The sequence below is a fragment of the Lipotes vexillifer genome, unplaced genomic scaffold (assembly GCF_000442215.2).
Source record: "Lipotes vexillifer unplaced genomic scaffold, Lipotes_vexillifer_v1.1 scaffold1180, whole genome shotgun sequence".
Lineage (NCBI taxonomy): Eukaryota > Metazoa > Chordata > Mammalia > Artiodactyla > Lipotidae > Lipotes > Lipotes vexillifer.
This window is the reverse complement of record NW_006771828.1, coordinates 1184754-1200001: the sequence shown is the minus strand read 5'-3', so window position 1 is coordinate 1200001 and position 15248 is coordinate 1184754. Positions and strand designations below refer to the sequence as shown.

General features: G+C 43.4%; 1 protein-coding gene across 3 annotated transcripts in view; it reads right to left on the bottom strand.

Moving 5' to 3' along the window:
• The window catches only part of SMAP1 (small ArfGAP 1), a 136858-nt gene that overhangs the window by 102118 nt on the left and 19492 nt on the right, over window positions 1-15248 (bottom strand). The window contains exon 1 of one of the 3 annotated variants that reach the window (XM_007447205.1): window positions 4915-5014. The exons of the other annotated variants lie outside the window; for them this stretch is intronic. Within the exon in view, the coding sequence (XP_007447267.1) occupies window positions 4915-5014 (100 nt within the window). Of the gene's footprint in view, window positions 1-4914; window positions 5015-15248 lie in introns of those variants that run through there. 3 annotated transcript variants of the gene reach the window in all.

Genomic DNA, 15248 nt, shown 5'->3' with positions numbered 1-15248 from the left:
GGTTTTTTTTTTTTTTTTTTTTGGTCACTTAGTATAGCAGAGTCAGTCAGCAGAGAGCTCTGGACCTTATAAAAAACAGAATGGGCATCACCATGCTTGAGTCATGAGTACTGATAAACAGAGAAAGCTTAGTTTGAGGGGAGCTTAATAGATACAAAGTGTTGAGCAAAACACTTTATGTGCAGTAACTCATTTAACCCTTACAACACCACGAGGTAGATACTGTTATTATGTACCATTTTACCGAAGAGAACACTGAGGCACAGATCATTTAAGATTCAAACCCAGGAAGTCTAGTTCCAGAGTCCACACTCTTACCTACTACATATATTGATGTTGTGTACCTGAGCAAGTGAGCAAGAGAGGTGAAGAGAGGGAGGGATAAAGGGAAAGGGGAAAGCCCGTGCCTGGCCCCATGTCTCCTAAGGCCCAGTTCCTACTCATGGATTCAGTGAGTTACTATTACAACATTTCAAGAAATGTTCTATACAGCAGAAAGAAACACAACGGTGTAAATGAGGGCCCATGTACCCAAAAAAAAAAAAAAAAAAAATGTGGCCTGCGAAGTTTTATGCTGGAGATTTCTCGCTGGACGATGCTTCACGGTCGGGTAGACCAGTTGAAGTTGACAGCGATCAAATGGAGACATTAACTGAGAACAAGGAACGTTATACCATGCGGGAAATAGCTGACATACTCAAAATATCCAAATCAAGCGCTGAAAATCATTTGCACCAGCTTGGGTATATTAATCGCTTTGATGTTTGGGTTCCACGTAAGTTAAGTGAAAAAAACCTTCATGACCGTATTTCTGTGTCCAATTCTCTACTTAAACGTAATGAAAACGTTCCATTTTTAAAACAAATTGTGACAGGCGATGAAAAGTGGATACTGTACAACAATGTGGAACGGAAGAGATCGTGGGGCAAGGGAAATGAACCACCACCAACCACATCAAAGGCCAGTCTTCATCCAAAGAAGGTGATGTTGTGTATATGGTGGGACTGGGAGGGAGTCCCCTATTATGAGCTCCTTTCAGAAAACCAAATGATTAATTCCAACGAGTACTGATCCCAATTAGACCAACTGAAAGCAGCACTCGACAAAAAGCATCCAGAATTACTCAACAGAAAACGCATAATCTTCTGTCAGGATAATGCAAGACTCCAAGTTTCTTTGATGACCAAGAAAAAACTGTTACAGCTTGGCTGGGAAGTTCTGATTCATCCGCGGTAGCCACCGGACATTGCATCTTTGGATTTCCATTTATTTCAGTCTTTACAAAAATCTCTTAATGGAAAAATTTCAATTCCCTGTAAGTCTGTAAAAGGCACCTGGAACAGTTCTTTGCTCAAAAATTTTAAAAGTTTTGGGAAGATGGAATTAAGAAGTTGTCTGAAAACTGAGAGAAGGTAGTAGAAAATGGGTGAATATGTTGTTCAATACAATTCTTGGTGAAAATGAGAAATGTGTCTTTTATTTTTACTTAAAAACCAAAGGCACTTTTTGGCCAACCCAATACATTCCCGCCAACAGTGCACAAGGGTTCCCTTTTCTCCACATCCTCACCAACATTTGTGATTTGTGTTCTTTTTGATGATGGCCATTCTGACAGGTGTGAGGTGATATCTCATTGTGGTTTTGATTTGCATTTCTCTGCTGATTAGCGATGTTGAGCATCTTTTCATGTGTCTGCTGGCCATCTGCATTTCTTTTTCTTTTATTATTAATTAATCTATTTATTTATTTATTTATTTATTTATTTTTGGCTGTTTTGGGTCTTCGTTACCGTGCGCAGGCTTTCTCTAGTTGCGGCGAGCAGGGGCTACTCTTCATTGCAGTGCACGGGCTTCTCACTGCGGTGGCTTCTCTTGTTGTGGAGCACAGGCTCTAGGCGTGCAGGCTTCAGTAGTTGTGGCACATGGGCTCTAGTGTCCACAGGCTTCAGCAGTTGTGGCTCGCGGGCTCTAGAGCGTAGGCTCAGCAGTTGTAGTGCAAGGGCTTAGTTGCTCCACGGTATGTGGGATCTTCCCGGACCAAGGATCGAACCCATGTCCCCTTTGTTGGCAGGCAGATTCTTAACCACTGCACCAGGGAAGTCCCATCTGCATTTCCTCTTTAGAAGAATGTCTGTTCAGTTCTTCTGCCCATTTTCTAATTGGGTTGTTTGTTTTTTTGATGTGGAATTGTATGAATTGTTTACATATGTTGGATATTAACCCCTTATCAGTCATATCATTTGCAAATATCTTCTCCCTTTCAGTACGTTGTCTTTTCGTTTTGTCAATGGTTTCCTTTGCTATGCAAAAGCTTTTAAGTCTAATTAGGTCCCAATTGTTTATTTTTGCTTTTATTCCCTTTACTTTTTCAGAAGACAGATCTAAAACATATACTGCCGTGATTTATGTCAGAGTGTTCTGCCTATGTTTTCCTTTTAGCTTATTTTTTAAAACACTAAATATTTAAACATACAATACTTTACTAGGAAGGAAATAAAATGTTCTTTAAAATATCCTTTTTTAAAAAATCTGAAAGTAACATTTTGGTATGACCTACTTGTCTACGGTTGATCTACATTTTTCTGTAAAGTGGCATCAGTAATGCAACAACATGACAGGTAGGGATAACATCTGACAGAGTTTGTGCACAACTTTTCATGATTCAAAGAGTCACTACAATGCTGATTACAAGACAGGTTCCACGTGCTATTTTAATCAATCATTTTCTGGAGGCTAGAATATGAAGCATTAATACAGGCCAAGTGAGTGTGATCACTTAAAAATGAGCTCACAGCAACTTTCTACCTTAGGTAGTTAATTTCTTCTCCTAAAATTTGTCTGAAACAGGACTGACATTAAATAGTTTAAAAAAGGGGGGGGTTGTTTTATTTTTTTCAAAAAAAAAGAAACGACCTGGGCTTCCCTGGTGGAGCAATGGTTAAGAATCCGCCTGCCAATGCAGGGGACACAGGTTCGAGCCCTGGTCCAGGAAGATCCCACATGCTGCTGAATAACTAAGCCCGTGCGCCGCAACTACTGAGCCTGCACCGTAGAGCCTGTGAGTCACAACTACTGAGCCCACGTGCCACAACTACTGAAGCCCACATGCCTATAGCCCGTGCTCCGTGACAAGAGAAGCCACTGCAATGAGAGAAGCCCTTGCACTGCAACGAAGAACAGCCCCCGCTCGACACAACTAGAGAAAGTCCGTGCGCAGCAATGAAGACCCAACACGGCCAAAAATAAAATAACTTATAAATAAACAGTTTAACATGGTCTGCCTGGTCCACGTGAAACCGTGAGGAAAGGCAAGTTCAAAATGTGCTATCAGTAAACACGATCTTCACTAAAAACAAGGAATTAGCTCACTAGTTTTAACTTAAAATGAAAATCGACCTGGGAAAAAGACTTTTTTTTAGTACTATAAGACTTAATTTTTTTGTTTCTGCTACCAGAATACATGTTGGTATAGTTATAAGAAAGAGGGTGCAGGCAGGAAAGAACAAAGTAAAGAAGCCAAAAGTGGGTTACTAGTTTATAAATTCAGCGAGTATACACAGCATAGTTGTCAAGAACAGAGATTTTTCAGACTGCAGGTAAACAGCCCATTATGTGTTATATCTATTCTGGGTTAAACATCACAATACAGAACAGAACAGAGTGTGCGACATTACAGTAAGAGTCACTATCCACGAAACAGTTCTTTCAGTCATATGTACATATGTACTGACTCACCATGTAAAATGTTTTTTTCTCAATGTGTCTCCGAGACAAAAAGTTTGAGCCACTGCTGACTCCACCATTTTACTGTGTGAGTTTGGACCTCTCCCTAAGCTTCGGCTTCCCTATCTGTGAAATGGTGCTGAAAATAGAAAGCTGACAATAATGGTTGTGGAAAACATCAAATGAGATAATCTTCATGAAACACAGTATCTGACACAAAGTAAGCTCTTGATAAGTATTAATTTTTCATTAATATATAACCCAATTAAGCATGCTAGGTATTACCCCTCTGAAGACTGGCTTAGTAGTTAAGATTTTTCATTTTAATTTTTAAGTAAGATCACTTGGATCATATAAAGATAAAAACCAAAGCAATAAACCCCAACAGTAAATGTTTTCTTAAAGAAATCAAAATAAGATCCACCAACTTTGCCGTCAAAATCTCAATCTATCACCAGGCCAAGATTTGAACAGAATGGTAAGGTTTGGCGCCTCTGCTTCCCTTTGGGTGTTTCTAATTACACCATTATCCAAAACTTTTTCACTTTTTTCTCTCCCTAACCAAGCGTCATCACTCTTCCCCATTCAGGCCTTCATTCCTTGGTAAACGTGCCAAACTGCCACACTTCACACAATCATAGTGGACCTTGGGTTCATGAAGTAGTTACTCAATCAAGGCAGCATAACAGCTCTTCTACAGAGAAAGACCCGAGTCTGAACAGCCAAGACACTTAAACGGCTATGAACTACAGACAAATTATGTGACCCCTCTAAACATCAGTTTCCAAAACTATCAAACAGGGCGACTTCATATACACCTCTTAGGGTCCCTTGAAATTACAGCACCTAGCACAGAGGGAACTATACATGTCAAGTCTAGTCCCCTTTACTGACAAGGCCATCCTGTCACTCCTTAAACATTTCAAGTAATAGAGTGTTACCATCTTGCAGCCTACACGAACCACACGCAATTACATCTATCAGAAAATTCTCTCTTATACTAAGATGAAAATGCCACGAGTTCAAAGGAGGAACAGATCAGGATGAGCTGAAGCAGCAGGACGCAGTTTCATTCAAAGGCAGCTTCCGGAATGCAGTGGGACCTGAAGTGGGCCAGGGGAGACAGATGAGGGTCAGATGAGCAGAGAAGACTTAGAAGGTTAATCGTTCATTCACTCATTCATTGACTCACCATCATCAAAAATGTGCTGAATGCTTACTATGTGCCAAGAACTTTCTAGATGGTGGGGATCCAGAAGGGAAATAGAACACATGAGAGTCCCTGCCCTCATGAGCTACGTGTTCCAGTGGAGCAACAGAGAGACACAAACAAGCTATAAAATGTTTAGGATCTCAGATTGTGATAAGGGCTATGGAGGAAAGAAAATTAAGTGGGTACGGAGTATAGCAAGCGCTTAGAAGAAAAGTTGGGATGCAATTTTAAATACAATGGTCAGGGAACATAACACTGATGAAGTGGCATTTAAGCAGAGCCCCAAAGCAAGGAAACAGGCAGATATCTGGGGAAAGGGTTCCAGACGGAGAGAATACAAGCACAAAGACCCTGAGGTAATTCCAGTAGGATTAAAAACCACACACACATGTAGAGTGAAGGCACATAGCATCTCTGGTCAATAGCTTCTAACAAAACATGAAGGATAAGAGCATAAGTGAAAATACAGGTGGAAGACACTGCAAAGAGTCTGGACTCCCAAATTTGATTTTATGCTATTAGCGACAAGGACTCACTGAACAGTTATGAACAGGCCAGTGAAATGAATGAAACCACAGCTTAAGAAAAAGCGTGATGAATACTCGATTATTCAGAGTTTACAATTATCTGTTAACTACACATTAACAAAAAGTAACTTGCTTTTTCTTCACCTTCTTCAGATGCTGGCTCAATTAACACCAACTTTCAACATTAAGTGAAAAAATTAATTTAAATGATTAGCGTCTTTATATTTTTGACATATATATTTTATATATTAAAACTATGGCTTTAAAAAAAAAGCCTTGATATGGGGAAAGCAGAAACTGTTGGCTAACATGATATTCTGAATTAGCTACAAAGTTCAACTACTTTTTTGTCTTTCACATTCACGAATAATGGAGATGGCTGATTAAGCCCACTTCATGTCTTCGGCATCAGTAATAAACCAATGAAACACTGATAAATCACGACTTCAACAAACATCACTGTGGAACATACTAGTCTTGTTTGCATTTTTAGCGTGAAGACTCAGTGCAAAGACTAAGCCAAATTCTGTACCTGTTTGAGAATAGCAAGCTATAATTACATAAACAGGTGTTTTCAACAGTACAAAAAAGAATGCGATGATCTCTGAAACATGAAATATGTAATAATATGCTGCAGACCATAATCAAATGTTTTAATTTGACTTGCAAAAACTCTGTGACATCAGTCAGCAAAGTAACATCAAATTTATATCTGAAGAGCTTATCATAAGAGACTTCCTCTACAAACAAAGTCAGCCTGTAGAGGACGGGGAGGACGGACTGGTGGCTGGCCCCTGCTGCATCCACCAGGTCGGCAGAGGCAGGCCTGGAACTGAAACGGGGCGGCAGGGCAGCAGCAGCATCAGTAGTTCTGCCACGTCCTCCTGTGTTGTGCCAGTGGCTCTAAGCATTACATGAAAACAAATGTTCTGAGAAAATTCAATGTAACTATTCTCTCCAGGGAGCCTAGGGAAAGTTAAGGTTTCAGTAAAAAAGAAACAGAAGTTTTAAAATTAATTTTCTTTTCGTGCCCCTTTTCTACTAAAATATTATACTGAGTTCCATGTTTCTAGCCAACATGAAGGAACAGACACTGAGTTTACCCTATTGACTTAAAAAACCTTAAAAACCAAACAAACTATATAAGACAATATTCCTGAAGAGACTGGGAACAAAGAGACGGAAGAGGAAGCACTTCCTGCCTGGGGGAAGTCCACGCCATGCACCGGGAAGATAAATCGAGGAGCAGCCCGGTGGTCTCCCTACAATGGAGCCAGGACCACAGAGACCAAATGGCTAGATTTCCTAAGGCAGAGTACAGGAGAGGAGGGATGCACAGAGAACACCTGTTCTGTAAAAGGTCACCTTCAGGTACACAACCAAGTACTACTAATCTTCAAGTATGAGGAAACCACAGAAGACAGGGAAAGTACCATCCAAAACAACTAGAAGGAATACTCATAAAGCTCAAAACAGTCAAGAATCGTGTCTGTGCCCATCAGCCAGACCAGAGAACCTCATCACTCATGGAGCATCAGATGTGGAATTCAGAAGAATCTTGCCTTATTAGCAGGGAAAACTAACTCTAGAGTAAATGCTGCTCTAGTTTCACCTAACAAAGCTTACAAGCAAGATCTGAAAGGGTTAGACTATTTCCAAATAACTGCAACAAAAGAAAAAAAAAACCCTCAAACATATTTATAGAAACACAAAAAAATCCAGAACCAACAAGCAAAATTCACAATATCTAGCATCCAATAAAACATTACCAGGCATGCTAGAAGCAGGAAAATACTATCTATAGAGAGGAGAAAAGTCCATCAATTGAAACTGGCCCCAAAATAACATAATGATAAGATTAGTAGACAAAGACATTATTATCACCTGTGACTTCCATATGTCCAAGAAGTTACAGAAAAGACTGAACAAGGGCTTCCCTGGTGGTGCAGTGGTTGAGAATCTGCCTGCTAACGCAGGGGACATGGGTTCAAGCCCTGGTCTGGAAGGATCCCACACGCCGCAGAGCAACTAGGCCTGTGAGCCACAACTACTGAGCATGCGCGTCTGGAGCCTGTGCTCCGCAACAAGAGAGGTCCCCATAGTGAGAGGCCCATGCACCGCGATGAAGAGTGGCCCCCACTTGCCACAACTACAGAAAGCCCTCGCACAGAAACGAAGACCCAACACAGCAAAAATAAATTTAAAAGAAAGAAAAGACTGAACAAGTAGAGGCATGGAATGGGATGGGGGGGAGTGTGTGTGTGTGTGTGTGTGTGTGTGTGTGTGTGTGTGCGCGCGCGCGCGCATGTATTTGTGACTACTACAGATGCAAACTACAATGTCTGAGATAAAAAACACACTGGGGAGAATTAAGAGGAGATTAGACAACACATAAAAATATATTAAAGAGGACTTCCCTGGTGGTGCAGTGGTTAAGAATCTGCCGGCCAATGCAGGGGACACGGGTTCGAGCCCTGGTCTGGGAAGATCCCACATGCCGCAGAGCAACTAAGCCTGTGAGTCACGACCACTGAGCCCGCGCACCTAGAGCCCGTGCTCCGCAACAAGAGAAGCCACCGCAATGAGAAGCCCTTGCACCACAAGAAAGCAACTACACTACTGGGCACTCACCAGATAAATGGAAACTTACACAAATGTACAGCGTTATTTGTAACAGTCAAAAACTAGAAACAGCCCAGAGTTCCTTCAACGAGTGAATGATTATACAAACTGTAGGACATACATACCATAAGATTCCACTCCTTTTTAAAAATTTTTATTTGTTTATTTTTGGCTGCGTTGGGTCTTCGTTGCTGTGCTCAGGCTTTCTCTAGTCGCAGCGAGCGGGGGCTACTCTTCGTTGCGGTGTGCGGGCTTCTCATTGCGGTGGCTTCTCTTGTTGCAGAGCACGGGTTCTAGGCACGCGGGCTCAGTAGTTGTGGCACGCGAGCTCAGGAGTTGTGGCTTGTGGGCTCTAGAGCGCAGGCTCAGTAATTGTGGCACACGGGCTTAGTTACTCCGTGGTATGTGGGATCTTCCCGGACCAGGGCTCAAACCCGTGTACCCTGCATTGGCAGGCGGATTCTTAACCACTGAGCCACCAAGGAAGTCCCAATTCTACTCCTTAATAAAACAGAAAACTATTAATACATGTAACAACCTGGGTGAATCTCCCAAGAATTACACTGAGCAAATAAAGCCAATCCCAAAGTATCAGACATTCCCATTCATATAACATTTTTTAAATGACAAAATTTTACAAGTGGAACCAAATGTAAAATAGCTAGTGGGAAGCAGCCACATAACACAGGGAGATCAGCTCAGTGCTTTGTGACCACCTAGAGGGGTGGGATAGGGAGGATGGAAGGGAGGGAGACGCAAGACGGAGGAGATATGGGGATATATATATATGTATAGCTGATTCACTTTGTTATAAAGCAGAAACTAACACACCATTGTAAAGCAATTATACTCCAATAAAGATGTTAAAATAAAAGGTACCTTCCTTTGTCAAAAAAAAAATTAAAGCCATTTTTATAATCATTAAAGATTCATAACAGTTGAAATTAAAAAAAGAAAATTTTACAAGTGGAAAACAGATTCGTGGTTGCCAGAAGCAGGGATGGGAGGGGGCAGGGGGGATGGGAGGGAGGGGGCAGGGGGGATGGGAGGAAGGTGTGTGTGGACAACACAAGAGATCCTGGTGGTGCTGCAACTGTACAGAAAACATGCCCTCACGCACACACGAATGCAAGTAAAACTGTAGAAATCACTGTAAGATTGGAAATTGTATCAACGTCAATATCCTAGTTGTGATACTGTAGTTTTGCAAAATGTTGCCATTAGAGAAATCTGGGTAAAATGTATTCTTTTTAAACAACCAACATATATTAAGTATGATTCACAATGTCACAAAGTCTTAAGTTTCTCTACATATGCTCTGATTTATATCTTTCATTCCATCCCAAACACACACCAAAAGGAGAAAGCAGCTATCACCTCAATTAAATGGCACAGAGAAAGATGGCCAATATTTTTAACTTTAACTTTAATCTTCAAAACAGAGACAGAAAACACTAGAAATGCTCAATGCTCTACATTGAGAAAACTGTACCGTAATCATTTGGCACTAAAAGCAGTAAATTACAGGGCTTCCCTGGCGGCTCAGTGGTTGAGAGTCCGCCTGCGGATGCAGGGGACAGGGGTTCGTGCCCCGGTCCGGGAAGATCCCACATGCCGCGGAGCGGCTGGGCCCGTTAGCCACGGCCGCTGAGCCTGCGCGTCCGGAGCCTGTGCTCCGCGACGGGAGAGGCCACAACAGTGAGAGACCCACGGACCTCAAAAAAAAAAAAAAAAAAAAAAAAAAAATGCAGTAAATTACATGGTACAAAAAAATCTTAATAAACTAATAATCCTACTAAACATATTCCCTCAGTTAAAACTGTTTTCATGTGAAAAGGGTACATGCCAAAGAAAGAAATTCGTTGTAAATGTAAAAACAATGATTACTTCATGACAATGATAATCCTTGTTATTTAAAATTTAAAACTCAGAACAGCACTGTCAACTGAACTTTCTGAGATATGAAAACATTCTTTAATCTGCATTGTCCAACACAGTAGCTATTAGCCATATGTATGGCTTTCAGGCCTTGATATATGGCTAGTGGGAGTAAGGAAGCAAATATTTAAGTTCGCTTAAACAGCATATGGCTAGTGGCCAACCACACTGGACAGAGCAGACCTAGAACTTACAGAAAAGTTCAGAAAAGAATACGAACACACACAATATAAAAATGATCATCAGTGTGGTAGAGACAGTCATATTTCTCACCCACAGCACTATCGGCCTCTGGGGAAGAACAATTCATCGTGCAGGATTTCCCTAAGGAGAATACAGTCCTTTCAAACAATAAAGGTTTTTTTCCCCCAAATTTGATTTTTTGGCCACTCTTCATATTACACGGCATTATTTCATTCAAACGAATGACTGAAGCTACAGAGTTGAGAGCAATAGTACATTTTGACCAGCAGAGGGCAGAGAGACGTCACAAACACCACACTTTATATGCCAATTTCAAATGTCTGAGAAGTCCAAATGTATTGAATCCAAAGACACTACTACATTCACTTACACACTCTTTTACTTGCTGAAGTAAAAGAGGAAATGTGCTAAAAGAAACGTATATTTTTCAAAGAAAACAGGTCTCCCCAGAAAAGTTTTGTCAATTTTATCAGTTTATTTAAGAGTTAACTGTAATTCCTTAAACAAAACAAAATAACCCTGGCAAATGTCAACCAAGCCTTAATTTCAAGGTCATTTACTTACATATTAACACTTTTCCATGGGTTGCAAAATAAATTCTAAACAATTTTCCTCACAGTGTAAAAGCTGTCAGAATCCGTAGGAAAATAAAGCATTCCATTCAAAAATAAACTAAACGCGGAAAACAAAACAATGGCATCTGGCAAAGGTGCTAAGAAGCGGCCCAGGTGTGTATGAGGACCACCAGAGAGACGCCGGCACGCTGAGACCCGCCCTGTCACTGCCGACTCCAGGGCGGCTGGGCTTCTCTCCACCACACTCCCGCAGAGAGCCGGAGAGGTTTCCCGTCCACCGGCCCAAGGCCCCTCGCAGCCCCGCCCTCCCCTCCGCACCACCGAGGCCCGAGGCCCGCCCCTCTCCCAAGGCTTCTCCCAGCAGCCCGCGCAGCCCCCAGCTCCCGGCGACTCCACCTCCCTCCCGCCTCCTCCCTGCGGCCCCGCCCTCGACCCCGCCCCCGCCTCTGCCCTGCAAGCCCCTCGGCCGGGAGCGCCCGGGCAGGCCTCCGGTGCTGACGACCCCCGAGCCTCTCCCTACCCTTCCGCCTGGCGCCTGGAACGGGAAAGGCCGGTGCACTCAGTGGACGCCCGAGCCGCTCCCAGCCCCTCCTCCCCAGAGTGACGGCCGCTCTCCTCCTCCAAGCCTGCTCCCCGCTTCCTTCCCCAGCTCCCTCTGCAAGGCTGGCCCTACTCGCGCTGTGCTTTCGGCCTGCCTGTCCCCTTAGAGCGAAGGCTTGCGGGGCAAGGCGGGGCAAGGCAGGGCAAGGAGGGCTTCTGTCCTACGCCTCTAGCTCATGTCTGCTCTAAGGGACCAGTAGATAAAGGGGAAAAAAAAAAAAGAGAGAGAGAGAGAAAGGTAGCTGCCGCCTTTTCCTGAGCCTTCCATAAAGTACTCTTGAGTGGGAGCAGTCTCAGGATTTGCTCAACTTCATTGTTTACCAGACAAAACATAATTCACAAATGCTTCCTTCAAAGTAGTAAAATAACTACGAGTGCTAAAAAACCAAAACCAAAACCAAAAAGACCTGACTAAATTATCAAACCCTTACTTTGTGCAGGGCACCACTTCACAGCTCGGTTAACCCTCACAATCCTGTGACACAAGGATCACCGTTTTACATGTAGTGACACTGAAGCTTAAAAGTTTAAATACCACACTCCCACCACAAGGAAGGAGGGAGGGAGGGGAGGGGAAGAGGCGAGGAAGGGAAAAAAGAAAAGGAGCTCCAGAGGCAACAATGGGAGAGCTGATTTCAACAGAGCTTCCGCCTTCAAAGCCCATGCTTTGAGCTACTGAACTAGGATGCCTCTCAAGGGTAACAGCAGAGCAAAAGTTACGAAATATATAACTACATTATTTTTTATTATATTTACCTCCTTAAACTTGGGAAGAAAGAATAAATATGTAAATAAATTCAAAACATCCATAAAGACTCTATAAAACTAAGAAGATTCTTTAGAGAACTAACAAAATCTACAAATACAGCATTCCTGTGCCATTTTCCAAATGTTGATTTACTTTGGCAAAGAAGTTAAACTGTGGTAATCATTTAAGAGTCCGCTGGTCATCAGGATGATATAAAAGGAGAAAATAAAATGAAGCTTAATTTTAAGAATCAATAATCTTTGTTTCACCTGACTCCTAAAGTTTGAGCCTTGTCAAACCTATTTCTCACTTTGTTCAGGTGATTATCATTCAGAAATTCAGCTTAAAAGTTCAGAAGTTTGAGAAAGCATATTACAGTTTTCCTTTACTTTGATTACTTTAATAAATATTCTAGTACTTTTTCTTTGCAAAATTTCTCTCTCAAGCAGAAAGGTATTCAGTATTTACAACTATCTCTTTTTTAAACTATTCTTGACACTATTTCATGAGATGACATGTGCTTTCAGTGAACATAGCAGACACCAACAAACAGCATTCCAAGTTTTAAAGCATGTTTGTATTACAGCTATTGCCAAATCTATGTTTAAATATTACAGCTATTGCCAAAACTATGTTTAAATAAACGGGTAAGTAAATACTTAATATGTAATCATTCCTCATTCAATATTTTCTTAATATTCTGCCATTACACAGATACAGTTTGGTTAAGCACAAAAACCCAGAATTTACCTCCCTTCTCATTTTGTACAATGGCTGAATTTAAGGAGAATTTAAAAATTGAAAAGCTGAGAGATACCGTCTGTGAAGGTCAAGGGTAGTAACACATTCCAGTTGTCTGGAAGACCATCTGCTGCTTTGGCCTCACAAAGCAGAAAATGTGGTTCACTGCCACATCCTCTCACTGTCACAGCCTGGAGCAAGGCATTTAACCTATTAATTAGTTAATTAATCTCTAATAGGAAATCAGACCAGGTACCTGACAGGTCTCTTCTATCTCTAAACTTTTTACAATTTCATAGTTACAAAAAGAGTAGACTTTTCAGCGACTGAAAATCTGTGCAAAGTGCTCGACTGTCACTTATTCACAGGCTGAGAGCATCTAGGGCAGGGGTCCCCAGCCCCTGGGCCGCAGGCCGTAACGGGTCTGCAGCCTGTGGCCACAGGCCGTACCGGTCTGTACCGGGCCGCAGACCAGGAGGTAAGCGGCAGGCAGGCGAATGAAGCTTCACCTGCCGCTCCCCGGCGCTCCCCACCCCTGGCGCTCCCCACCGTTGCTCGCATTACCGCCTAAACCATCCCTCCCCTCCGGCCCCGGCTGCCAGCAGTGGAAAAGTTGTCTTCCACGAAACCGGTCCCTGGTGCTGAAAAGGTTGGGGACCGCTGATCTAGGGGTAAATGGTGTGGCTGGCACCAAACTCAGAGGAATGAATGTTCCTGGAATGACCCAACAACTGGTCATGAGAAAAATGTGAAAATGACAGCCATCCCCACCTCCAAAGGAAGGAGCAAATCATAAAAGACTAGAAATGACCAATAGCATATTAAAAATGTTCGATTTAAGAGTGTCAAAAAATGCAATATAAAAGTGTGACACCGCCTGCATCAACCCCATTTACTGAAACTTCTCAAGAACACAAATGCCCAGGGACAGGCTGGGGGCCCACTGGCGGGCAGGCTTCCCCTGCAGCGCTCCCAGGGGCGCCTTCCACAGCCGAGATCTGCTCTCAGGAAGCTCTGCGCGCACACAAAGCTCTGGCGGCAGGGCTGTCTGCAGCCACAGGAGTTAGAAAGTAAGTACCCATCCCTGAGGGGACAGATCAGTTTAAACTACTTTTGAATTATCGATACTCTTAAGACACTTACTATTAGCAAGTATTCTGTGCGGAGGACACCCTCAAACCTCCTTCAGCACCCCCTGCCATTACACTCGGCAAGACTTCACCAACCTGACCCCTCACCCTGCAGACCCCCTCACTCTCGCTCCTCCCCAACGCTTCCATGTCCTTCCCGACCTTATTCTCCTGTCCAGGGCTAACCACGTCCCGTCGGCAACTAGCCTTGTGTTCACGTGTTAACTATATACGCCGCGCTTCCTTCTTGGAGAGCTTGCCGGCTCTTGGCCTTGGAGAAGGAACACCACCTGCTGTTCCTGCAGCCCCCCTTATGACCCAAAGAAAGAGACAACCGCCTACAGGAAGCCAAAGAGCAGGTCAGACAAACTGAGGAGCCGCTGAGGCACAGGCAAACAAACGAACAAGGCAGGCAAGTGGTGAGGAAAGAGGAAGCAGGCAAGGGGCCCAGAGGTACAGAGCCACAAAACTGGCTGCCCGGGGACCTTCTAGCTTCCCAGGTCAGGCTGTGGATGTTCTTCTGCTCACTCTGAAACCAGCTAAGGCAGAGCCATGGGGACAATATTGATCTGTTCACACAACCGCCCACCCCTCCCGATTTCTAGGGTGCCAGAGGACGGAAAGCTCAAAAAGCTCTACTTCTCAGATTCCTTTGTAGTTAGATTTCCGAACGAGAATTAGTTTCTACCAACTGGATGCACTCATGCAGTACTTGAAAGCAAAAGTGAGGTAGAGACTATCTTCCTGCCTTCCTGGCTGTTTCCTGCAAGAAAACCAGAAGGTAGAATGTCTCGTCTCCAGCTGAGTCTTGGGTGAGAAGCAGCGGTTCTGAGGGATGACGGGAACACCCCACATTCCAGTACCGGCTTGTAGGGGTACCAGAGCAGCTGCAGCTTTCTAGTCCCAGGGTCACAGCTAACTTGGGGCTTTCTCACACTGAGCAGTCCAGGGACAGCCTTTGGGCTGGCAGCTCCCTGGCAGGTCAGCCCTTCTGTGATCTGGGACTGGCTCTTCCACCCCTCCTAGGCCTTTCACAAGCACCTAATTTCCTATAGTAAAGCATTTCTGCCAACACACCCGGAGTGTTCTGTTTTCAGAGCTGAAGCCCTACTAAAACAACCTCAACTTAAACATACGAAAAGAATATATGATTCTAGTATTCAAAACCAGTGGCTTGGGCTTCCCTGGTGACGCAGTGGTTGAGAGTCCGCCTGCCGATGCAGGGGAC